We start from the raw sequence: 27890 nt of genomic DNA on the forward strand, positions 1-27890 counted from the left end.
CCTGTTCCCAGAGTGATCTACTTCTTCTAAGAAGCCTGCATCACCTAAACCTCCCTATACAGCACCACTAACTGAACACCTGAACCTTTGGGGACATTCCTCATTCAAGCTTCTACTTTTTACTTCCTGGATCCTATAATCTCCTAGCCATATCATGATGCAAAAACAAAACATTCAATCCAACTTCAAAAGTCTTCATCAGTCTTTCACAGTATCAACACAATTTAAAAGTCTAAGGTCTCTTCTGAGACTCAAGACAACCTCTTAATTATGCTCTTTTTGTTCATTAAAAAAAAACGCAAAGACTAACTATATACTTCCAACATACAATGGTACAGACTATATGGTATACATTACCATTCCAAAGAGTAGGAAAGTGGGCATAGTGAGGAATACCGGACCAAAGCAAGACTGAAACCCAGCAGAGAAAACATGGAACCCTGTAGTTTTATGTTTGGTATTAAAGGACTTAAATGTCTGTCCTTCCAGCTTTGCTGCCTGCCAACATCCAATTCTTTCTATGGTTGGTTCTACTTCCTCGTGCATCTCTCCATGGAAAATCATCCCACTGTTCTGGCTTCTTCAGCACTTAGGTGTTTCTACTGCAAACCCAAGCTTCACTTTTCGCTTTCCATGGAAGCCTCTTAGTGCTTTCATGCGGGACTGCCATCATGACTAGGTACCGAACAGAAAGATAAGTGTGCCTAATTTTGAGTTCAGGGAAGAGAACACAAACACGTTGAATCAATGAGATCGGGCCTGTCTGACAATAAATTCTTTCTTGCTCAGATATGTCCTTAAAGATAGTATTCTAGAAGGTATAATCTTGTTCTTTAAGAATATTTAGAACACAACCAATCATCATGTGAACCAGAGAGCTTGTTACCGTACTATGTTGCGAATCACTGACTCCGAGGTTTTGAACAAAAGTTTCCACTGTTAGTATCTCTGTCACCTAAAGACAAAACCATTCTAAATATATAATGCATACCAAGAAAATGTGGACTTCTGGACACAGACTGTGGGACTAGACCTTGGCTCACATCCTGGTTATACTGTGGGACTTTGAGAAAGTTACTCTAATCTGTAGTTTCCTGTTCTATAAAAACGAGTATCCCAATTTTGTACCTTAGCTGTAGTAAGTTGGATAATTTACGAAGTATACACAAAGATTGTAGTAAACATCAGTAGTTTGGTTAGTTGAGGAAATCTCCAAGATAGACAAACCCTTTATGGGGGAAACTCTGTTAGCCAATCACAGCTAATAGGGGCGTGGCGACCTGGACCCCAGGAAGAAAAACTGGGAGATCCAGGTGCTTGCTCTCTCTGCACCGGATTCTAAGTCTGACCTACTCTTATAGTGTGAGTTTCCCCTCTTTAACCATTAAAGTATAACTGTTATTCTTGAGCTAGCCTGGTTATTTATCGTACCAACCTAATTCCCAACAAACCCTTACCCAAACTCACGAAAAGATGAAGAGAAAATATCCAAACTAATAAAACCAAAAGGAGAACCTAACAATGGACACCAAGGAAATCCAGAGAATCATAAGGACACAGTTTGAAAACTTGTATTCTAACAAATTGGAAAATCTAAACAAATGGGTGATTTTTCTCCATAAATACCACTTACCAAAGTTAAATCAAGATCAGGTAACAATGTAAATAGACGTATGACCCTAGTAAAATGGAAGCAGTCATTAAAAGTCTCTCAAGCAAAAAAAAGGCCGGAACCAGATGGTTTCAGATGAATTCTATCAGACTTTCAAAGAAGAGCTAATGCCAATACTCCACAAATTATTCCACAAAATAAAAGCAGAAGGGACGATGTCCAATTTATTTTATGAGGTCACAGTTACCAAGGTACTCAAACCACATAAAGACTCAACAAAGAAAGATAATTATAGACCAATTTACCTTATAAACACAGATGCAAAAATTCTCAAAAAATACTCGCAAACTGAATACATCAAAAGATCATCCACTATGTCAGGTAGGCTTCATCCCAGAGATGCAGGGATGGTTCAACATAGGAAAATCAGTAAATGTAATCCACCAAATAAATAAACTGAAAGAAAAAAAAAATCACGCAATCATCTCATTAGATTCCTAAAAAGCCTCTGATAAATCCCACACTCCTTCATGATAAAAGTCCTAGGAGATACAAGGGACATATTATAAACATAATAAAGGCAATTCACAGCAAGCCTCTACCCAACATCAAATTAAATGGAGAGAAACTCAAAGCAATTCTACTAAAATCAGGAACAAGACATGCTTATTCACTCTCTCCCTACCTATTCAGTATAGTATTTGAAGTTGTAGCTAGAGCAATAAAACAACCAGAGGAGATAAAGGGGATACAAATTGGAAAGGAAGAGGTCAAAGTACCATAATTGTAGATGATATGATAGTATACATAAGTGACCCTAAAACTTCCACTAGGGGAACTCCTACATTTGATATAAACTTTCAACAAAGTAGATAGATACAATATTAACTCAAGAATATCAGTAGCCCTTCTACATACAAATGACGAATGGACTGAGAAAGAAATCAGGGAAACACCTTTCACAATAGCCTCAAGCAATATAAAATGTCTTGGGATAACTCTAACCAAACAAATGAAACATCTGCATGACAAAAATTTCAAGTCTTTGAAGACAGAAATCGAAGATATCAGAAGATAGAAAGATCTTCTATGCTCATGCATCAGTAGAATTAACATAATAAAAATGCCATCATACCAAAAGCAAATCTATAGATTCAACAAAATCTCCATCAAAATTCCAACAATTCTTTACAGACTTTGAAAAGACAATTCTAACTTCATGTGAGAACACAAGAAGCCCAGTACAGCTAAAGCAATCCTGAACAATAAAAGAACTGCTTAAGGTATCCCTGATTTCAAACTGTGCTACAGAGTTACAATAATAAAAACTGCATAATACTGGCATAAAAACAGACACACTGATCGATGGAATTGAAGATCCAGACATAAATTCACACATGTATAGACACCTGATTTTTCATTGAGAAGCCACTAGAAATACACACTGGAAAAAAGAAATCATCTTCAACAAATGGTGCTAGTAAACTGGATGGCTGTATGTCGAAAAATGTAAATAGATCCCTACCTATCACCCTATATAAAACTCAAGTCCAAGTGGATCAAAGACCTCCACATAAAACCAGACACACTGAACTTGATATAAGAGAAAGTAGGAATAGTCATGAACACATTGGCACAGGAGACAACTATCTGAACAGCAACACTAATAACACAGGTACTAAGATCAATGATTAATAAATGGAACTTCATTAAACAGAAAAGCCTCTGTAAGGCAAAAGACACTTATCAATTGGATAAAGAGGAAGGAAGTCTACCAAAAGGAAAAAGTTTTTTTTAATCAACTCCATATTGAGTAGAAGTTTAACATTCAAAAAATATAAAGAACTCAAGAAATTAGACATCAAAAAATGCAAATAATCCAATTAAAAATGGGGTACATATCTAAACATAATTCTCAATAGAAGAAACTCAAATGGCTGAAAAACACTTAAAGAAATTTTAACAATATCCTTAGCCACCAGGGAAATGCAAATCAAAATTACTTTGAGATTCTATCAGAATGGCTAAGAACAAAACCACAAATGACAGTTCACGCTAGTGGAGATGTGGAGCAACGGGAACACCCCTCCATTGCTGGTGGGAATGCAAACTAGTACAACCACTGTGGAAATCAAAATGGTGGCTCCTCAGAAAATTGGGTCTTGAGCTATCTCAAGACATAACTAACACTCTTGGCATAATAGGCAGAAACTGAAAACAACATAAACATCCTTCAAATGAATAATGAATAAAGAAAATGTGGCACATTTACACAATAGAGTATAACTCAGCTGTTAAAAAAATTAACATCATGAAATTTGCATGCAAATGGATGCAACTATTAAAAAGATTGAGTGAGATAACTCAGACTCAGAAAGACAAATATGATATGTACTCATTAATAAGTAGATATTAGTTGTTAAGTAATGATAATTAAGCTACAATCCACAGACCCAGAGGGATGGTTGCGTGGGGGGGGGGGGAATGCACGGATCTCACTGGAAATGGGAAATAGAATCAATTCTGCAGGTTGACTGGGCATGGTTGGGGATAGAAGTGGGAAAGACCAGGTGGGGAGGAGTAGAGGGAGAATATGGGGAGATAGCTAGAACTGAGGATCATTATGGGAAATGATGAAGATGCTCAGTGCAGTGGGGAGGATTAGAGGGAGAATATGGGGAGATAGCTAGAACTGATGAGGATCATTATGGGAAATGATGAAGATGCTCAGTGCAGTGGGAACTCTGTGGAATCTATGAAGGAGACCCTAGAGAGGACTCCTCGTTATGGAGGATACAGAATCTGAAATACCAGGCAAGGTTTCCAAAAGTGAAACTGGGTTGCAATAAGTTGGGGTTGTTGGCCAAAGGTCCCATGGAGATTCCTAAAGAACCCAGGCTGATGCTAGGACAGAAGGATGCTTTCTGATATAATTCCTCATAGTTTTAGGTGTCTCTCCAAATATTGATCCCCAGATAGACTGAAAGAAAAATATATTTCCTATGTGTTCCACTTTTCATGGTATTCTACGTAAGTTATATCCTCAGCTGAAATGCTAACCTGTACTTCCACTTTTTATTTTAACATAAATAGTAACATCTCAAGCTACGATTCAGTGTTCTCATTGTACTTTGATCAAGTTAAAATAATTTGTTGCCAAGATAGGCACTTGCTCAAGGTTGTAATTCTCAAAAATTTCAGGTAGGGACATGAAAGAATTCCAAATGTTTGTTTCTTTCTTTAACGTCATGAAGGATGTGTTCTACAAGATTTATTTAAAGACTCTAAGGAGAAATGGGTGAGCAAGCAAAACATTAATTTAAAATTTTGATGCCTAACAAATAATATTAACAAGTTGACAAAAATAGTTGGATAAGTTACTTCTCACTAAGTTCTTTATAGACAGTGAAGGCACTTTTAATATAAAGACAGTTGGCACTTTTAATATAAAAGACAAACATATTTTAACACTAAATAGTCATGGCCAAGTTCTATTACTGTGGCATTTGTATTTCCAAGGTGTAGAGGCAGGTTCAATTATGATGTGATAGACACCTCACAATGATCATAGCACAAAATCCTAGTTTTCAAAGCATTGAGCTATCATTTTTTTTCATACTTTAACTCCATGTTTTAGTTTTATTTACCAGAGGAGATTGTAACTGAAATATTTTCAAATCCATCTTTTAAATGTTGCTTTTACAGAAGTGTCATGGGGGGGGGGGTAAAAAAGGATGGCATCAAGAGGTTAAAGGGCCTATTATAAGAAACACTAAAAACTCAGGTTCTCTCACCCCAAACACAGTGCTTTTGGGTGCTCTGTGTTTATTCCGTGTCATTGTTAAAAGGGAAAATAAATTACTATCCTAATGTCCTTTTCAGTTGTCCTAAGTGTCCTTCAACAAAGGAATAGATAATGAACATACAGCAAATGAAATACAATATAGCTATAAAGGAAAATGCAATCATAAAATCTGTAGGTAAATGGATGGACTTAGAAAATATCCTGCATGATAAAGACAAATGCCACATAATTTTTTCTCACCCATGGTTCCTAGATCCAAATTCTCAGAGAACATCGAGTAACCACAGATATCAGGAAATTCTAAAGGAACAAAGACTGGTAGAAACAAGGGCTGAAAGAGCAGGATAAAGATGATATAAAGGGAGAGACAGAAACAAAGAAAGGAAACAGAAGTCTGTGGAGGTGGAAAAAGGCTGGACCATTTCCACCTTGTCTGATGGTCAGAGTTTGGAGATTGACAAGCATAGCTGAAAGTCCTAACTCAGGAGGTGATTCCTTGGTTCTTTTGAAATTAAGATAGCTCAATGCCATCCTGACAGGTGGTGGGATATGCAAATGTACTTCTGCTCCTTCTTTTGTACCTATGAGGTCACCTAGGGAAGGGAAGGGTTGTGTGGTCTTCAGCATATAATGTGATCTAGAGCAGCTTTGCTACCTAGACAACAGAATGCTAATGATTTGATGCCTTAGAGTGATAAAGTCACTGACTGAGTTATCCTTTTGTATCATGTTGATAAAGTCTTTTGTTACCTTCTTTCCCATTTATGTTGGGTATAAAAGCTGTGGGAAAATAAACGTGGGCAAATTTCAGGATTTCAGTCATGGAAATGTCCTCCCCATACCTTCTATGGTTTCTGTTCTGATATTTTTATGTGTCTTGATAGCCTTTACTTATATTTCTTCAATTTCCACGCCCCTACCCTGGTAAGGAGAAGTATTTTTGGCAAGGATGGTCCCCAACAGAAGTCAAATAACACTAAGGTTGTTTGATAAACATTTAACGAATCAAATAACTTTTACATTTACCTAAAATTATGCAAAATGCATTTAAGTATATGTGTGTGTGTTTCCATCTATAGCTTAAATGAAGACATGCCACTTTGGAGGAATGACAATGACCCCCACAATACCACAGACTAACAAAAACCCTAGTATCAGTCATGATAGACCTCCTCTTCAGTGGTCATGGTTCAAATGACTCTTCTAAAACAATACAGGGCCTTTGGATGTAGCCTTCAGATAACCTCTCAGAGGCTGGAGGTAAGCACCTATTGCTGAAGATAACACACACTTAGGAAACAGGACATGGATTAGAACTCTAACATGAAAGTCTCCTGTCTGTGGTATAGCCTCCAGTGTACCTGAAAGTACTATGTAAGCAGCCAAGGGAGGGCAGAAATTAACAGTACTACCCATCTGTGATAACTATGAAACATTATAATGACCAGCAGGGTAAGACATCCACTAAGGTACAACAGAAACACTCCAGCTGTCTTTAATCCCACTCAACAGGAAGGAAATAATGCAAGGTACTAGAAATCCAGTCAACTTCCCAGGGCTCGTGATGTCATGGATCTTAGAAGAGAATTTACTACTACCACTTTGATGAGTATAATTCCTTAACTAGATTTAAATTTTATCCTAATACCCACAATTAAGTGTGGCTATCAAACCTTGTCAAAAGATTTTTCTCTCCACAGCAAATGGATACTGTTAAGTCGGGAGCGCAGCCCCTGGAATCCATCTCAGCCCCTTGGCCTGGGAGTTGCACTGGTCTGGACTCCAAATCCCAGCATGCCAGTCAGGACCACTCCCATAGGGTATTTAAGTGGGCTCCCAGAGAAGGAACACATGGTCCCAGGTTTGCATGTTCTCCCCGCTTTTCTGTCTCCCCTGACAAGCTCTTGGTTACCCAAGAGTGCCGCTACTTAATAAAACATGGGCATTTAATTTGGTTTAATCTAACCTAATTGGATTTCTTAGCGCAGGCGGAGTGGCTCATGTTAGGATTTTTCCTAACATAATGGAGGTCCCAGGAGATAACCTCAACTGGACACCATGCAAAGATCAATAGATTGTGAGAGCCCAGCCACAACAGACACACCTGTAGTACAGCTTATGCATCTCTGGCTCAGGGAACATGGAAGCATTTAAGAATGATGAATAGTGGTGTCTATTCTGGGCTGGGAATGAACACAGACAACTTTCTGGGAGGGATGATATGGTGGAGGGGGATTCAAAATCAGGGTTCCATAAAGCTGCAATGTCTCTAAATATTCCTGTGTTTCTCACCCAATTAAAAAAAATCTAGCCATATGTGGATTAGGGTGGTGGTACACACCATTTAAAAAGTTACAGAATAACATCAGCAATCAAGACACTCATGCACAGAGAAGAAAGCAAGGAGGACGGCTTTAAAAGTAAGGCCAGCAGAAGTTTCAACCTTTAATGTGCTCATGTGAGTGAAAGGTATCTTCTGAAGGCAGCAAGAAAGCTTATTAGAGGAGAAGCAATGAAGGTTGTTATCAAGCCTCCAGAGAACATGAGGAGTGCTAGGGTAGGGATGCTATTGGATTGTCACACACTTATTACAGATTTGTAGAGAAAGCATCTTTGGGTACTAGAGAAGGTGACAAGGCCGTTTTAACTTAAGGAATGTCTGAGTCAGTAAACAACACACTGTGTATATTAAGTGAACTTTAGCTCTAGTTACAAAAGTCATAAGCATTATTAGCATGGTTCCAGCAAGAATCAAATAAAGAACAATGTGTCATATCAGCACATGATGTAAACTGAAGCCCAGTAGTTAGAGCATATTTTTATATCTTCTGGATGCTGTTTCTCTTTTGCTTCTTGGCTATTAAGTCTGCTTCCCCTCTCTTTTGCTCACGGAGGAAACAAACAATTCTGGTATAAGGCCTTCTAATGTGGGCACAGTAATTAAAGAAAAATGAGTTCTGCTTCTTTATACACATGTATAAAGGCCACTGTAGGTCATGCATGTAGTCCCAGCTCTTAGAAGGGTGGAGGAGCATGTATTTGATTGAGTCTAACTTCAGATAATGAGACCCCTGTATCCCAACCCCCAAAAAAGTCTGTAAGAGGTTGATGCCACTAAAAATTTCTCAATTCTCTTTTAGGTTTCAGTAAATAGAGGATAAATTACTTCCTTTAAATATCAGTACCTTTTTTTTCTTACTCGCTATTATTTATTTAAAGAGAGAGAGACCTCAAATTCACTATATACCTAGCTAGTATCGAATTCATGTTCTTCCTGCCTCCTTCTCTTGAATGCTAGGATCATAGGTATGCACCATCACACTTGGCTTGACCTTATCATCTTAAAACAGGACATTGCTAGAATTTCTGTAGACAATTTCCCCAACATTAGCTCTGACATCATCACAAAAAGTAAGCAATATACAATATAAAAATCAAATACTGGATAGAAAACATTAAATGTAAGCAATAATAATTATCAAAGAGGTCATAAATTCAAGAAGGGGGAAGCTGGAGGATTTAGAGGGGAGAGAGGGATAAAAGTGATATAAATACTTCCCTAGGAGATTTGAAAAAAGTAGTAATAAACATTCAAATTAAAAACAAAACCATGAGAATTTTATCGGTTCTCAGGGAGAATTTCATTCAAGACAGAGAAGCTAAAGTACAGAGTGTTAAGAGTTAACCAAGTCTGTTTCAAAAAACAAAACAAAACAGTTAACCAGGTCTTAACAGCTACGAATCAGCAGCACTAAAGAGTGCCAGGTGGCCTCTATCTGTCTCTCTGTCTCTGTCTCTCTGTCTTGTACTTAAAGTACTCTTTCTGTTGCCGACCAGAACACACAAAGCATCAAATTTGCCTAATTTAGGAACCAGAGACTTGGGTAGGTAGAAATTCTTGCTCTATACAGTAGCATAATGTTAGTTAGAGGAAGAAGAGGAAGGTATGAAGGTTTACTTCTCAGGTAATAGTTTGGGGGAAAATCAGTCTCCTTGATATTAAAAGCTATTAATTATCACACTTATAAATGAAGGCAAAAACTATGGAGTAACTACAGTGATTCTAAAGTTAATTTCCCCTTTGCGAAAGACCAAATAATAAAGGACATATAATAATGTTCAGACTAAGATAGAATCTGTACATTAAACATTACTGATAAAGAACTGGAATATGAAATAGAAAGTCTAAAACTAAGTAAGAAAAAAAATCGGTTTAAAAAAACAGGCTAAATCTCTGAAGTGACACCTTACCCATGAAGACACACAGCTGGGAAGCAGGCAAACACCAAGATGCTCCACAGCGTATGTCACTAGAAAGTCACAGCCAGCAACACTGTCACTAGAAAGTCACAGCCAGTAACACCACAGCACTACTCGGACACAAGCCACCACAACAGGAAAGTTGGCAAGAGTGGGAACAAAGCAGCAATTACTGCTGCTGAAAATGAAAAATGGTGCAGAAATTTTGGAAGACAGTTTATCAGGAAACAACTGCCCTATTCCATTATATAACCCAAGGACTCTTTAGCATCCACTCCTTAGAGTCAAAACTGCAAATTCAAGAACAGGCCCATACACAAGTATTTAGGGCAACTTTATCTCCCTGTGTCTAAACCTGGAAGCAACCAAGCTGTCCTCCAATATGCCAATGGATAGTCAAACTGGCATAGCTAGATAATGGAATGATACACACAGAAATATTCCAAGTGCAAGCTACTAAGTGAAAAGACTCTAATGATGACATGATACAAACGGTGAAGTCACAGACAGGCTCGCTCTCTGTTTTTTCAAGACGGGGTTTCTCTGTGTAGCTCTGGTTGTCCTGGAACTCACTTTGTAGACCAAGCTGGCCTCAAGCTCACAAAAATCCTCCTGTCTCTGCCTGAGTGCTGAGATTAAAGGCGTGAGCCACCACTGCCCAGCCAAAGCCATAGACATTTAAAGCCAAAAATTAAACCAAAACTGTTGTCTGGGATTGGGGCAGGTGGAAGAAGGATGAATAGACATAATGCAGGATTCTCAGGGTAGCAAAGCTGTTCTACATGGTATAGTTATGGTCGACACATAATATACCTGTCAACACCCAAAGGATCTACAACAATAATGCTTACCTAAACTGTAATAAATGTAGCATACAGACTAAAAAACTTAAAACCATCATAAGTCTAACAATACAAGACATACACAGGACAGCAAAAAAACAAATGCTAGAGGAAGACTGTGTCTCTATGGAGGGCAGATCACAGCAGGTATGCCTCTATCCTGCCGTTTAGAGTCAGCACAGTGCCTGGAGCATGATGATTTGAGTTTTGCATTTTGGAACTGTTTGCATGTCTGGGGGATGTTTTTCCAAATTGCAGACACTAAAGGCTGCCTATCATTGCCAAGGTGACTTCCGCAGCAGGAATTTAATTTCTCATGTATCTTGGGGCTGGAACATTCAGATCAAGTATGAGCATGATTAACTTCTGGTCAGGCCTCTCATCTGGCTTGTCTAGAGTTACTTACTCTGTTCTTCCAATTGCTGCTTTGACGTCCCTTATGGCTTTATTAAACTTGGTACCTTTCTATAGCTCTATGTTTAAAAACAGTTAAGAGGGAGAGAAGGGCTTCAGTATGAATTCTGTGAAGGTTCAATTCAGCCAATAGGGAATTCTTAGGAGCAATTACCATTAGAAAGAAAAAAGGCAAGAAAGCACCATAATTAGGCACTGATTCCTCTTTTTCCTCACTCTGTGGCTTTCTATGTGAAGTACTACAAAAACATTCTTTCACTTTACCCTGCTTTTGTGTGTCTATACTATGAATATAAACATTAAGGACATATGTCTTAAGTATTCACTGCCAAAGAAGAAAACCTATGGTTGATTTTCCTGGGTGATTAGCTTATGGACACTTGACACAAAAAGCTTTATTTAGACAAATCATTACAGACAGATTAGATTTCAGTAAATGTACAGATTTCTCCACACCTACAGTTATGTTGCAGCTCATTACCAGAATAATAAAAAACAGTTCAAGATACTACAGATTTTCAGTGCATGTATCACAGTGAAGCTTTTAGTTAATTTTATGCATAAATAAGAAACCTTTGTTCTGTTTTCTTAAAAAAAAGTAAAAAGAAAAAAAGGCACTGATTTTTAATTTTCTTAGGACTGGATCAGACTGGGCCTTGTGCTTGGCACAGAAGTGCCCTATCACCACATCCCTTGTGCAGTTCCTGTGGCTCCTTTCAAGTGAGATTATGTGAGGGGGTGACTTTTGCTACAACTGAAAGAATACCTTGTGCAAATGCTAAAAGGGTGACAACTTTTGCATTCTGAAGAGAAAATACCTTATTCATGAGGACTTCCCATGACAGCAACGCACCATGTGCTTTGAATCTACTGGTCTAGTTAACACATACAAACTATTGTAAACATAAATAATGTTGAAAATATCCAAGGTTCTCCAAGCATTTTAGAAGGATATCCAATCAGTGTTAAAGAACATCAGAAAAAATATAAATAAATAACAACAAAGAAACATAAAAGTTCTGTAAATAGAAACAAACCGCTTTCCTTTCTTAGCTCAAGGCAAAATTATATTACAGAGTAAGCAGACTAAAAGTCCAGACACCCACTGTAAGAGTTTTAGAACACTCTGATGGGATGAAAGCTCAGCCCTGGAGGAGATCAAACATGAGAACCTGCTCAACATACAACGGACAAGTGACACAATTCTCTTCAATCCCAGTCTAAAGAAGAGTGTTGTAACGGAATGCTTATTTTCTAAACAACTACTTTTGTAGAATCAGAAATTCTCAGTTATACAAAGTTACTAGTTTTAATAATTTTCTTAACTTAGGAAGACTTACATAAAAAGAGAACAAAATTAAGCTCCAAGTCAGGAAAATGGGATTCCTGAAAATATACTGAAAGAGGGATATCTAATAGTTTAAAAAGAAACATTAACTTTTGCTTTAAAGATATAAAATATCACATATTTTTAACAAGGAAAGACTAAACTAAGAATCAAAAGTACGGATAAGACAGTTGAAATAAACACTACATTCAAGTATGAAATATAAGCTTAGTGACTTAAAACTGAAAACTATACATGTAAAATGATTATGAATATTTAAAAATTCTAAGATAAAATAGAAAAAGCTTAGGCTAAGTTGCAAATGTTTAATATTATAGAGATCAAATGTGAATTGCTGATGATAAAAGCATTATTCCTAGAACACTTGCCCTATGCTGAAAAAGAAGAGCAGCTTTCCAAGAACTGTGCTACTGAATCTGACAAGAACTTTGTGGGCAGGGTTGTTATCTGGTTCTACAATGTCCTCATTCCATAATCTGTACTTACACATCATGCAATTTCACGCAGTAAAAAAAAAGCTCTTAACACAAGGATCAGTTTTCAAATAAAATAAAGACATGTTTTTTTCATATAAAAAGATTAGAAACATAACTGGAAATTAGCTTCCCATAACTTCAGAAAACCAAATAAAAAGAACTGATCATACAATGACTTAAGTGACAGAGCTAACATACTTTATTACACTTCATAAAAAAGAAATCATAGGGTCTCATAAATTGGAAAAAATTCCTAAATTTTATAATTCCTCTGAAGATGGAGAAGCAAGTGTACTTCAAGAATTTTGAAGACCTAGCCTGAAGAAATAGAAAATTTGGCACAAAATAAACAAGGGTGAGTATTAAAAAGCTAAGTCATTATCACCACAAGTTTAATCCTCTAGAGATACAGGTTTACCTTGAATTCAAGCCTTGAGGTAGGCCCTGATTTGTTGCTGGGATAGGCGTTCCTACAGTGGGGCTTATATGTCTGGATATAAAATACTGTTTTAAGCTTGCTGCTTATTTGCCATACACTTCCTTTCTGACTATGCTTCCTGAAAGATGACAGCAGTGTTAAACACCTGCCAAGCAGCCCAGAGTACAGGTACAGCAGCACAAAGTGCTCTGGCAGGTGACTTGTTGTGGTGTAAGCAATCACACATCTAGAACAGCCCCAGGAAAGTTCAAGTGGTGTGTTCTTTTCAGATTAAGTAAAAACTGAGGTGTGGAAACACAAAAAAGTGACTGTGAACTGGCTGTATGTTACAATATATTAAGTTTTAAAAACAAAGTTATAATGAACAATATCATAGCCTTCATTTACTTACTAAGAGACCGCAAGGAAGAAGTTGGCTGATATGTACTTCTATTTATATTATTTATTACAGTAACTTCTAAACTGTGAACCTGATCAGGTATTGAAGGATACTGAAGAGAAGAACCAAAGAATTCAGGACACAAAATGAACAAAACCACATTGTGCATTCAAAAAAGGAACTGAGACCTAGGCAAGTGAGAGAGCCACTTCTCTTTATTGTAGAAGTGTTTAAGTGTCCTAAGGAGACTTTCATTGAAATATGAGTATAGAGCACGGTCTGTTAAGGCCACGATGGGGATCTATAAATCACACAAGAAGTATTTAGAGCAACGGTTTCCAAAAGCATCTTAAGCGTGGCCATGTCAAACATCATTCAAACCTCTAGTGGATTCCTATACAAGAATGATAATCCAAAATAATAATGGAATCATATTTTTAACACTGAAGAAGATCAAATAGACCACATCCTACTCCCCTTATTAAAATATGAGAAGACAGTCTAAGAAGAGAGAAATGATTTAGTTAAAAAAAAACTCACACTATAGCTAACAGCTAAGATGGGTCTTAATTTTTACCACGTTTGATCTCTTAACATGTAGACCATAAAGTATAAAGGAAAGGGTGAGCTGGCTGAAAGTCATTCTGACACATCTACCTCTTGACGAGGGAAGCTCTGTTAACCAATCACCTTTAAGAAGTGGAGCCTAGTTAAGGCATGGCTACCTGGAGCCCAGGAAGAAAAACTGGGACCAGGTGCACGCTCTCTCTCAGGGCAATTCCCGCCGAACACAGCGGAATGAGTTTCCCCTTATAACAATTGAAAATATAATGTTTATCTTTAAGCTGGCCTGGTTATTTCCGGAATCAAGCTAGCTTCTACAACCTCTGGTATGCAAATATACTGAAAAGCTGCCTTCCTGCTCTGAAGGATGCTTCTGTAATTCATTTACATCAAGTCTGCAAATGAAGTCTTTGCCATATAAGTTATCCTCAAAGTTTATGTTCTATAATTAGCTGGTAATTCATAGCAGTATTGTGAATACATGGCAGGTTTGAGGTGCTAATACAGTTATGATTTCTTTACCTCTAAGGTCATAGAAGGCAAATCTTATAGCCAGAATGTAGTTTATCTACCTGAAATGGAAAATATAAATTGGTCTGCTCAATGAACACTTACCATTCTATACAAGGTCGTGTGCTCAGTAATAAGATTGACAAAAGTAAACAAGACAAAAGGTACAGAGATTTCTCCACTCATTTCTTACACAAAGTTGTCAGATAAGAGGTGAAAAGAACTGAAATACTCTAAATGTACTAAGTGATAGATACGCTTTGTTTTTCAAGGAAACTCAACAACAATAACAAAAACCAAACAACACCCACAAAACAAAGCAAAACAAACAAACAAAAACCCATATTTACATAAAGATGCTTGGCCAGCTAGCTACTTATGCCACTAATCTAACAGTAACATACATCTGGTAACAACCTCACATTTTCCCAAGGACCTCCACCAGGCAGACTATAAGTTCCCTTCTAAGCCTGACCTACTTTTCCTACCTCATCTTCTATTCCTTGAATATAATTCTTTCTTCCATTTATGCTCAACCTAGACTGTTGGCCACTAAGATTAAATGTGCGTGTGAGTTCCCCTTCTTTACTCCTGTGGCACTCGCTGTGCACATCATGGGATCTGGCAACACAAACATGTCTGTACAGAATTTAGTTTTTACATTCCTTTTTCTCTAAACTGTAAATATTATTCATAATGCTTGGGAAATTAAATAAATGAATTAAAACCCTTAGATTCTCAACTTCAAATAGGTTATACTTTTTTGGGGTTAAGATTTAAAAAGATAAAGACAATTATTATGAAGAGAAATATAAATTCATTTAGTACATAGTAAACCCATTTCATATACGTTTAGTTTGTTAAATTGCTATCATAACAATAGGCAAAACTTCATCAAATGTTTGGAGAGGCCAAAGGTGAACCAAACAGCTACGGAGATTCTACTGTTGCGGTCAAGGAATCAAGAGGTCATAAGTCTTTCAAAGGGAAGGCAAGATCTAATTTTGGTTGTTTTTGCTTAGCTCTAGCTCTTTTTAAAATATTTATTTATTTTATGTGCATTGATGTTCTGCCTGTGTGTATGTCTATATGAGGGTGTCAGATCCCCTTGAACTAAAGTTATAGACACTTCTGAGCTGCTATGTGGGTACTGAGACTTGAACCTGGGTCCTCTGGAAGAAGAGTTAGTGAGTGCTCTTAAGAGCTGAGCCATCTCTTTAGACTGCTTACATGGAATCAGAATACTTAGATAGCATATGAGAAAAGATAAAACTAGAGTGCCATTTTAGTGAGTCATAAACTACAAAACAGGTTTTTAGATAAGACATATCATTTAAATATTGAAACAAACACAAAAGGCTTAGGTTTTTTAAGAAGTGAAAGCTTTAAAAACCAATAAAGTGAATGATACAATAATTATTCTGTTTTTAGAAAAGTTTAGCTTTGGGTCAACACAAAATATTGCCACTTCATAACAACATCACGTGACATTTTAGTGGGAGACAGAGGCAGAATTTTTATGCCCTGGAGCTAGCCTGGGCTACATAACAAGTTCCCGGCCATGTCAAAAAAAGCTAGATAGCAAGGTCATGTCTCAAAATACAAAACCTGATAGCAAATAAGCAAATGAATAAATAATCAAAAGTAAAGGTGGAAGCATGGTTTGTGGCTTCTGTCAAATGCTCATCTTTTTTTTTTTTTTTTTTACCATCAATCAAGCTGAAAAATCTTGTGAAGTCATTCTAATTTGGGGAACCATTTTTACAAATGCCCCTTAGTGAGATAACCACTGAAAAGAAGGTGACATTCAAATGCAAATAAGAATTCAACCCAAATGCCACAGACCCCTATGGCTATCGGCCTGCACTAGTACTTTCTCCAAAACACAGGAAATCATCACTTAATCAAAACCAGCAAGGAGATCAGCTCTAGTTTACATGTCAGAGATAAAAGGTTTCCAAAACTAGCAGAAATAACTTCATAAAAGGATGACTGACTGTTAAAAAACAACTTTAAACAAAATCAAAGCAAAAGAAAACAGCTCCCCCACCACCGGAGGAAAAAAAAAAGATTTTCTTCCTTCCAAGATTAATTTCCATCTGCTTAAGGAAACACTGTCCCATTAGCCAGGGGGCAGCCAGAAGACAAATAACACCCTTCCAGAGGAACTCAGCAGCTAGAGTCCCAGACAGCCGACCATACTCCATTTTCTTCTGCTAGCAGTTTTCAACCTTCCTTTAACATAGTTCCTCATGTGGTGACCCAACCATAAAATTACTTTCATTCATTTTCATAACTGTAATTGTGCTACTGCTATGAACTGTAATGTAAATATCCGTGTTTTCCAATGTTCTTAGGGGACCCCTGTGAAAGGGCCTATTAACTCCCAAAGGTTGAGAACTGGTGTGGTACCACTTCCTCTAGGATACTACTAGGGCTTATAATAGATGTCCTTTAAAAAAAAATTTTGTTGTTGTTGTTGGTTCTTTTGTTTGTTTGTTTTTTTGCTTTTCAGTTTTTCAAGATACGGTTTCTCTGTGTAGCATTCCTAGTTGTCCTGGAACTAGCTCTTGTAGACCAGGCTGGCTTTGAACTAGCAGAGATCCGCCTGCCTCTGCCTCCCGTGCATTGGGATTAAAGGCATGCGCCAAAACTGCCCAGCATAGACATCATTTGGTAAGTCCCCTCCAGGAGGAAACATGGAGTGTCTCGGGAATTACAGGGTCTGCTTCATGACAAGGCTTTCATGGAACAACGCTGATTGGGCAAATGAAGACACTCATTTGAAAGCAACCTTACCCAATCCCAGTCATTAAAAGAGAATCATCTATACTTCAACCACAGCTATACTGTTTTAATTAGACATGAAAAGAAGAAAACGTTAACAATAGCTAAATATTTTCAAAAATGCAACTTAAGTTTACTCATCTCTACCCTTCATGTGGCTGACAATTGTCAAATACAATCAATCTTATCTAAGTTCATTGGGCAGCTCCTGTTGACAAGTGGAAGCCTGTTTTCCCCAACTGTAAGTTAAACCTTTTCTTTTCCCTCCCACTTTAGCAAGCATCTGTAAACACATTCTGTACTGCAGGACATGGCCTTACCCTAGGGAGAAAGTCAACCACAACAGAGTTCACAAAGTACTGTCTGCAGTATTAGATGACTGAGGTTATCATCTTAAATTCATTTTACTATAAAAAAAAAATCAAACCTAATTTTGGCCTTCAAACACTGTAGCACTGTTGTCATTCTGATAAAAAGACAGACAAAAAAAAAGAGAGAGAGAAAGAGAAAGATGAGATCTTACATTTTGGTCTAAATTTAAGTTTTGACTGTTAAATTTCCTGTTATCAGTCTTAAAACTTAAAAATATGTCTGTGAAATTAACTATGTAACCAACCAACCAACCAACCAACCAACCAACCAACCAACCAACCAACCAGACAGATGTACCTTCCCATCCCATCAAATACCCCATTGTGGAAGAAGACAGTCTCTTCTGTTTCTATTTTGTACTAAAGTGTGAATATCATGAATTAGTTCAATATGAAAGGCACATTAACACCCTGTTAACTACTCTTCCACTTTGCTCAAATGAGGGATTTATACTTTCTTCTTCTTGTTTTTTCTTGTAACTTGACATGTTATATACTCAATGCCAGAAAATGCTGGAGTATTCCGCCGTATTAACTACAAGCTTACGCTGACCTTATGACCAAAGAGATGATCATAAAGACCGTTGTTTCAAATGGGACTAGGTCAGTGCACTCCAACTGCCTCCTAAGCTACTTGCCACAGCTCCTAAGACAAAGTGGAGAGTAGATGCGATAGCTGTTATGGGTGCATGAGACACTAAAGAAGCTCTATGGAAACTTGCCTGACTATATGTGCTTATCACTTCTGATTTTATGAAGTTGGATGACAACAGCAGATAAAAGAGGGTATGGGGACCCTACCTACTAGCAACAAACAACTAAAAGAATATACATTTTTTAATTTAAAATATTAAATTACCAATAAAATCCACTTGAGTGGTATTTTGAAGCTAATTCTCTGCTACAGTATACTGTATATATACTTTTCAATATATGTGTGTGTGTTACACACACACACACACACACACACACGAGTTTGGAGATGTGGTTCAGTGGTAAAGTCCTTGCCTGGCATGCATGGGAGCTGGGTTCAAGTCCCAGTAATGGTGGGGGGGGGGGGTTGAATAAAGAAAAGTTACACAATTACTTCATGGAATTTTATTTTGTAACAAAAATAGACTAAGAGGAAGATTTTCTAAGAAAAGGAAAAATGCTTATCTTCCATATATAAAAGTGATCTTAGAGTTTTTAGAGGTCCTGCAGTTACTGATAAGAGTTCTTTAAGAGTTGGGTGGTGGTGGCGTGCACCTTTAATCCCAGCACTCGGGAGACAGAGGCAGGTGGATGGATCTCTGAGTTCAAGGCCAGCCTGGTCTACAAGAGCTAGTTCCAGGACAGGCTCCAAAGCTACAGAGAAACTCTGTCTTAAAAACAAAAACAAAGAAAAAAAAAGTTCTTTAAGATTAAGAGCAGATAGTCCCTTTCACTATTTTTTGAAATAATCTTTGTGACCAAAATTAGATCTAAATAGTTAAAACTGTCCACAATTATAAAAACTAATTATATTACATCTCTGCAAAGTCCTTTATGTTTATGATATCCTAATATCCACAAAATATAGCTGAAAAATCTATTCTATTTTCCTAATTTGTAATTTAACAAAAGGAACCAAAATTCAGTAAAGTGTATGTTAGCTGACTAGCTAGAAAATAGAGACAGGAAGCCTAGAGGAGTCAGCTACTTCTAGTACAATGTTCCTCCCACTGTGCTATGTGGTATACTGAAAAAAAATTTAGTTTGAAAAAATACTCAGAGCCAGATAACAATGAGATTCAACAGAGGTCAACTGTAATGTGACTCAGTGGTTTCTTTTTTTAAAATTTGATGGTTCACAGTAAATTCAAAACAGGTGTTATTAACAAGTAGCCTCTCTTTATGAAACTACTTCCCTTCCACACCCAGTTTTTTTCTTTTTGGGGTATGTGGGACGTGGGTGTGTGCTTGGGGATTGAATCCAGGAACCCTTTGCATGCTAAGCATGTATTCTACCTCTGAGCTACACATGCATTTTAGGGAATGATCTTACCTCTGCTCCTGAATAAGTTTCAGTCTGGAGAACTAGTTCATCCAGGTCAATCTCGTTACTGATTGGCATCGAGTGGAACTGCAGGTTCAGTATTTCCCTTCTTGTTGCTGCATCAGGCAAGGGCACGTAAATGATCCTGTCAATTCTTCCAGGCCGCATCAAAGCCTATACAGATGAAACAGCAAGGCTCAGAACTGACATTCCATATCAAAGGCAGGCAGAGAGAAGAGTACCTAGTTTTTCAGAAATACCCACATAACTATTATCCTCAATTAAACAAATAAGACAAGTACTAGATACTCTATAATTTCAAGATATAAACAGTGTCTAGTTGATTTCTGGGGAAAGCAAACAGTAGTTCTGGGAAACTTTCTATACAACTGCCAAGATAAGTAAAAAATGATAACAATTAAGGAAATGTATGCATGACTTGTACTTTTATATGAAAAAAAATCCAACATTTTAAAAAACTTCCTTGAATAACTCTTAAAAATACATATTAGGCTATTTGCTGTTTCAGAGAGTCCTAAAAATAGCACAGCTATGATAAAAGAAGAGGCCCAGAGATTAATTTAGTCAGTTGAACACTTTTTAGCGTTTTATTGGTGGCTAATGCCTCCAATATATTATGCCAGACTAATGAACTTAGGAAGCTTACTGAGCATGTATTACTGGCCAGAAAGCTTTGGTATAGGAAAAAATAACAAATGTGTAAAGTATACATGTGAAAAGCTAATGTAGTAACAATTACACATACAAATACCTATGAATAAGAACCAATAAAGATGTTTTAAATGAGTGGATTTTATGGTATATGGCTTAACTCAATAAAGAAACTGAATGTACTTTTTTTTTTTTAAGGGAATGGAGTAGATAGGACAATCAGAAAAGCCTTGCTGAGAAGGCAATTATACAGATACCAAAGCAGCCAGACAAAGAGATGTGGGAATGATGTGGGAGTGATTTTTTTTTAATTTATTGCTTTTATTGGTTAATTAATAAAGAAACTGCCTAGGCCCATTTGATAGGCCAACCCTTAGGTGGGTGGAGAAAACAAAACAAAATGCTGGGAGAAAAAAACTGAGTTAGTCACCATGATTCTCCCACTCCAGACAGACGCAGGTTAAGATCTTTCCTGGTAAGCCACCTTGTGGACTACACAGATTATTAAAAATAGGTTAGATCAATATGTAAGAGCTAGCCAATAAGAGGCTGAAACTAATGGGCCAGGCAGTGTTTAAAAGAGTACAGTTTCCGTGTAATTATTTCGGGTAAAGCTAGCCGTGTGGTCTGCCGGGTGCCAGGGATGCAGCCCCGCTGCTAGTATTACAACATGGGAAGACCATTGAAGGTAAAGAGCAGATCAAGTACAAAGGGAAATAAGTGGCACATGGTGGGAAAGAAAGAAACCCAACAGTGAATAAAGAAAGCAAGAAGTCAAGTCAGAGAGACACACACAAACACACTAAAAAATATTCTACTGTTTAAGCTTGGAAGTAAAAAAATGAAAAAAAGACTAGTATGTCATAATCAGAGATCTAGAGGAAAAAGGAAGAAAATTTGGCACAAAAAATATCTGTAGAACTAAGGGCCTCAAAGTTCCCCCAAATAAGCAGGCAAAACACATTCCCAGTCAAGAAGCTCTAGGAGGATAAAAAAGTTGTTTCAGTCGAACTGCTAACATTCAACTCAAGAGTATCTTGAACACAGGCGCATAAAGTGACACTGGACTCACTACTCATCAGAACACTGTCAAGAATGGAGCTGTTTGAGGGGAATTCTGAGTACTTGTGAGAAAATTCGAGAAAACAAGTATTGTGACCTCAGTTTCTTCAAAACACTGAATTGTTCTTCCAATGGGTTTTCATGTTCCTCCCATGTGTAGTGGATAGGAGTGAGTTCATTTCAGCTGTTATTCATACGCCTCTATGGAAAAACATGTTTTTGCCACATGCAGTTCGTCCTTGTGAGTGTGTATACTTTATTCAGATGATTTTTTGTAACTGGCAGAGTATAAACCGTCTGATGTTCTGAATAACGTTGGCTATTGGCTGAGACTTTAGACCACCTCAGTTTTAGGCCCTGGTTCATAGCACCAATTAGAGCGGTAAACAACTACTGACTCTCCAACCCAACACATAGGCAGTGACAGTTTTAAAGTGCTAAAACAGCAACAACATCTACCACAAAATCGTATTACTAACAAAAATAGCTTTCAATAATGGACAAACAAAAGTCTTTTCAGATAAAAGAAAAACAACAATGAAGGTTAAACAAGATCTGTGTCACAGAAATGGCCAAGAACCTTTCAGATTAGGCAAATGGTACAAAACCTTCAGCAAGAAAAGAAAAGCACCAGGAAATAAATACTTCAAAAGGGGGGAAGGTCTCCTTCCTCTTTCAAAACTGTTAAATTAAACTTACTGCTGGTATAATCAGAAACAATAGTTTTAAAGCTGGTCGTCTGACAAATGCCAGTCAGTCCTCCAACAATAGGAGCCAAGGTAGCATGCAAAAGCTCAAGACCCATCTAGACTACTGAAGAAGTTCAAAACTAGCCAAGATAACTTAGAAGCCCCATGTTAAGAGGAATGAAAGCGAGCTTCAATGCCCATAACAAAACAACAACAACCCAAACCCAAAAAATAAAACATTAAAATTATACAACCATTTCGGAACGCAGAAAGAGACATACTCATTAAATTGTTTTATAAGGTTAGGCTATCAACCTCAAACTTGGCAAAGAATGAAAATGACAGTAAAATGGCATTCATAAATATAGACCCCCAAAATCTTCAAAATACCGGCAAACAATCTGATTTACAAAATGGATAAATAATCAAAACTAAGAGTTAACTCTGGAAAGGCTGGGTTGTTAGCATTTAAAATTTAATCAGAGTACTTCACTGCAGCGTTGATTATAAAAGTAGAAACGCTACAGTCATTTTGATATATGCAGAAAAAGCACTTGACAATCAATTCAAGACCTGCTCAGGATGCTAAACTCTCCAGAAACGAAGAGCAAAAGGGATCTTCTTCAGTATAATAAAAAGTATTTTCTTACTGTCACTTGTAACCAGCAACATACTTAACACTAAATAATGAATGCTATCTACCATCTCTTATACTGGAGATTCTAAAAAAGCAGTAAGAAAGAAAGAAAAGTGAATATATAGACCATGTAAAGTGATAAAGGACATTTAAAAAGTCTTTAGAGAAAAAAAAAGTCTTTAGAGGATGTGTTTATATGAAAATTCTTTTAAAAAGTATAAAACTATACAAACACCACACAGTACAAGTTTAGTGTTTTTTTTTAAAAATTAATTGGTGCTACATAATAAACAGCAAAAGATCTCTTATTTGAAATACATTATAAAACTCAAGCACAACCTAGAAATAAAAATAAGCAAAGACTTCTTTACTGAAAAATACAGAACACTCTTGGGAGAAATTTAAAAAGATCTAAATAACTATATGATGCTTATTAAGATTAGAATATTCAGTGTTACTAAGATAATTATTCCAAAATTTATAGATCACATGCAATTCCCATAAGATATTTTAAATAAGAAACTGACACTGGGTGTGTTGACACACATCTTTATCGTTGCATTTTCTTCCTCTCTTTGAAAAGACTATTTTCTTTGACTAAGCAGTTTCAGAATTTACATAAGAATCATGTAAGAGCCAGGGCGGTGGTGGCGCACGCCTTTAATCCCAGCACTCGGGAGGCAGAGGCAGGTGGATCTCTGTGAGTTCGAGACCAGCCTGGTCTACAAGAGTGAGTTCCAGGACAGGCTCCAAAACCACAGAGAAACCCTGTCTCAAAAAACCAAAAAAAAAAGAATCACATAAGAGATGACAATTTCTAAGCGACCATATGACTTGGCTCTAAGTGCAAGTGACAGCTATTACAACTGTTTCAATTCCACAGTAATCACTTCTTAATTTTCAATTAACCCACAATGCTAATACTCAAAAGAGTCTGCACATGTGTGTGGGTCACTTTAGTGGCAATAAAACAGTCTAGTTAGTGCTAACAGGAGTAAGGCACTTTAATGCATATGTGAAATATCGGGCAGAAAAAAAACCTTCAAAGTTTATGCTTCTAAATTTTTAACTATGTGTATGTATGTATATGCCTCTGTGTGGATATGTACACATGAATGCAGTTGCCCAAGGACTTCAGAAGAGGGAGTCAGATCCTCTGGAACTAGAGCTACAAGTGGAAACTTAAAACACAGAGAGAAAGAAAGCAAAGGTAAGTCTTTCCCTGTTGCCCAAATAACGACTCGGACTGGACACTGTTTGGTTGTTGGGGATACAGCTGTAAATAGGCTGGTCTTTTTTTTTTTTTTCTTCTAAAAAAAACCCACCATAAATTCCTTGATAGTTTAAATTTTCCTTTCTAATGCTTAAAAACAAAACAAACAACAACAAAAAACCCACAGCAATGACTAGAGTATGAATACTGGCTAGTGCTGGATCGTCCAGCATGCACCTGTGCTCAGTTCTGTGGAGGTTGCTCCAGGGCAGTGCAGGCTGACTGTATGTCAAAGCCTCTGGGCCTACGGCCAGAGAGGCCTTTTCTGGTCTGATCTTGTCAGTCAAAGTCAGACTTTAAAAAGAGCAGGAAAGAGCCTTCCTTCCTGTACAACTATAAATGAGTTAACACCCTTCCTAGATTTTTTTTTTTAAGTATTGTTCTGGGATATGAGGATAGATACATTGAGTGATGAGTACTCTGTGAAATCAGCATAGTACTTGTTGAAGAAGCTGGCCATGTCTTTTCTAATACTAAACTCTCCCTGCTATGAAGTCACGCTGGATGCTGTAGCACCTTCATCTAAACATCATTAAAAAAACCAATCACAGAGCAAGCTGCTGCTGCTTCTTTCTTTTTCCACTTTGCATGTATATGTGGTATTTGTCTTTTACACGTATGTAGTCACTGAAGAAAGGTCTCCCACTCAAACCCAGAGCATGCTGATATGGCTAGTCTTGCCAGCCAGGTTTCTCTGGGGATTTCATGTCTCTATACTCACTGAATGGAATGACAGGGGGGCTAACACAACAACCCAGCACTCACATAGGTTTCTGGGGATCAGAACAAGGCAAAATTGCTTTAATTGCTGAGCCATCTTCCCAGCCCCTAACTGCATTTTCTGAGAACTCATTTAAGTTTTTGGGCAAGTTTGTACACCTCTAACAGCCTTGGTATCTTTATGGATGAGAAAAAAGGGGCACTAAGCAGAGGAGCAGTGTGTATCTGACAGACATCCTCAAATATTTAATATGCAAATTCTCACTTTTGTAAACACTTTGAGGGTGTCACTAAATTCTGCTTCTGTACCTGTTGTAATAGGGGCGGCGGGCTGCATCCCCGGCACCTGGCCGCCGGCACGGCTAGCTTTACCCAAAATAATTACACGGACACTGTATTCTTTTAAACACTGCCTGACCCATTAGTTTCAGTTTCTTATTGGCTAGCTCTTACATATCGATCTAACCCATTTCTATTAATCTGTGTAGCCCATGAACAGGCTTACCAGGAAAGATCTTAACCTGCGTCTGCCTGGAGTGGGAGATTCATGGCAACTCCTTGACTCAGCTTCTTTCTCCCAGCATTCTGTTCTGTTTACTCTACCCACCTAAGGGTTGGCCTATCAAGGGGCCTAGGCAGTTTCTTTATTCCTTAACCAATGAAATCAACAGATTGATATATGACACTCCCACATCATGTACCCAGATAAGGAATGACAGTAGTAATACATGAACTTTGTATGTATTCATGTGTGTGCATATATTAGGATTGTATGTATGTATTTTGCAGTACAGAAATGGAATCCAGGACTTTGTACATGTTAAGCAAGGGTTCTCTATCAGAGCCAGAGAGCCTTTAAAATGGGCTTCCCAGACTCCAGTTCTAAGAGTCTACATGGCATCCTACATAGCTTACAATATATAACCATTAGAGAAAACATGTTCTTTATTAAAAAAATACCTGTTCCCTTTCTGATTTGTACAAAAACAATTCAAAACAATGCAAATATTTTTGTAAAGCCTAGTAGCAACTACACGGCTTCCATTTCTGTTTCACAAGCTCTAAAATTTAACACTTGCAAACTTGGATTTTATCAAATATTCCAGCTTAATTTACTCAGTATAGAAATACCCATGTAGTTCAAAGTATTAAAATAGATACTCTGAAACCAAAAATGGTGTTATTACACCTGTAATCTCAGTACTCAGGAGGCTGAGACAGGAAGACCGCTGTAAATTTATGCTAGTGAGGGCTGTATGTAGAGACCCTGTCTAGAAAAAAAAAAAGAAGCCGCCAAACCAAAAAAGCAGAAAAATCAGGACCCACTGGCTCGGGTTCACTGAACTTGAGAAAGGGCATTGTAGTACAGGGTGTGCACTCTTCGAGTACAGAAGGGCAGACAGGCCTCATCTCTCAATCAAAATAGAACACTGAGTCACGCACCATTCATGGAGAAAACTTCCAGAACAGGGAAGAGGTAAAGCTTGGTAACAGCTCTGGTCTGTTTCAGAGAAATATTGGCATTCTCTCTGTCACTCCACTTTTCCTCTAAATCTAGCAAAGTAGTATGTGTGGTTAATGCCACTCCCAAGCCTCTATTGACATCATGGCTTCTACTGGGTCCTTCATTATATTTGTGTGTTTAATTATGGTCTTTCTTTCCCAACAGACTGCAGGCTGAAAGGAATGGCAGAAACCACACTCACTCATCTATTCAACCATGGCACACATGAGCCACTTAATAAATGCTTTCTCAGTTAAGCAAGCCAATAAAGCCGCTTGGAACACTAACTGCCTTGCTGGACACTTTTCTGCCTGCAGTCCTGTTTTGTTCCTTCTCTCCTCTTTTCTTTATATGCATAACTACATAAAGTGATTGATTTCATTGAAACATAAATTTCCTGTTTTCTAATGAAATCCCAATCTGCAGCTCCTAATCTTTTCTTCTACTGAAGCTTCCTCTGCAAACTGACCACAGGGTTTTCTGCCTCCCTGTCCTCACACACACTTCTCTACTCTTCTCCCCCGTTATCATGCAAGCACAATTTCTTGCATAAAAGCTCAATTTTATGTGTTTTCCTTTATAAAAAATTCCTGAATCTTTGTAAGTATGTAACTGGACTTTAAACTTATAATCTGGCAGGCTACATTAAAAGTGAGGGCAAAAGATCCACCTAACTGAATTAAGATTCTAGTTGAATCATTTAACAATTATATTTTCAGAAAACTCATTCCAACCTCTTTCTAGTTCTTCACTTACAGCCTTCAAGTCAGCAGTCCTCCTCAGATCTGCAGTCTAAATTTAGAGCATTAGAGTGTGCATGTGTTTGTATTTTCCTTGGAGATTTCCATTTGAAAATAATGGAAAGTATCATCTATGGGAGAAAGATGCTTCTTAATTCTTAGAACTCGAGGCACTGCTTGCTAACTAGCATTTTATTTGTCTTTTCTAAAAGTCCATAATTAGTCCAGAAACCTCAGAGGAAAAAGTGTTTATTATAAAGCCTGAGGGCCTGAGGTTCCCCAGGTGCTACATGGTGAAAGGAGAGAATTGACTCCTCTAGGTTGTCCTGTCTTCCACATGTGTGCCCACACACACACACACACACACACACACACACACACACACACACACGGACGCACGCGCGCGTGCGCGCGCGCACACACACACACACACACACGGACGCACACACACACAGACTTATTCACTTTTCTATTCCTATGACCACAATCAAAGCAACTTATAAAAGAGAATACTTGAGGCTTATGATTTCAGAAGGTTGGAGTTCATGACCATCATGGCAACAGGCATGGTACTGGATCAGTCTGCATATGAGATATAAGAACTCACATCTTGAGACACAACAAAAAGGCGGCTGAGGGAGACACTGGGAATAACTGGAGTCCTTTGAAATCTCAAAGTCCACTCCCAGTGACACACCTCCTCCAATAAGACCATCCCTCCTAACCCTCCACAAACATTTCCACCTACTGGGGACTATGTATTCAAACA

The 27890-nt window shown here is 37.6% G+C and overlaps 1 protein-coding gene across 4 annotated transcripts in view; it reads right to left on the reverse strand.

The window, feature by feature from the left end:
• The window catches only part of Spata5 (spermatogenesis associated 5), a 165905-nt gene that overhangs the window by 31119 nt on the left and 106896 nt on the right, over window positions 1-27890 (reverse strand). For 3 of the 4 annotated variants that reach the window (XM_005370383.3, XM_005370384.3, XM_026777639.1), the window contains exon 15: window positions 19834-19998. In XM_005370383.3, the coding sequence (XP_005370440.1) occupies window positions 19834-19998 (165 nt within the window). Of the gene's footprint in view, window positions 1-17863; window positions 17903-19833; window positions 19999-27890 lie in introns of all 4 variants that reach the window. The other variant, XM_005370385.3, reaches the window with a different exon arrangement.

The sequence above is a fragment of the Microtus ochrogaster genome, unplaced genomic scaffold, assembly GCF_000317375.1.
Source record: "Microtus ochrogaster isolate Prairie Vole_2 unplaced genomic scaffold, MicOch1.0 UNK78, whole genome shotgun sequence".
Lineage (NCBI taxonomy): Eukaryota > Metazoa > Chordata > Mammalia > Rodentia > Cricetidae > Microtus > Microtus ochrogaster.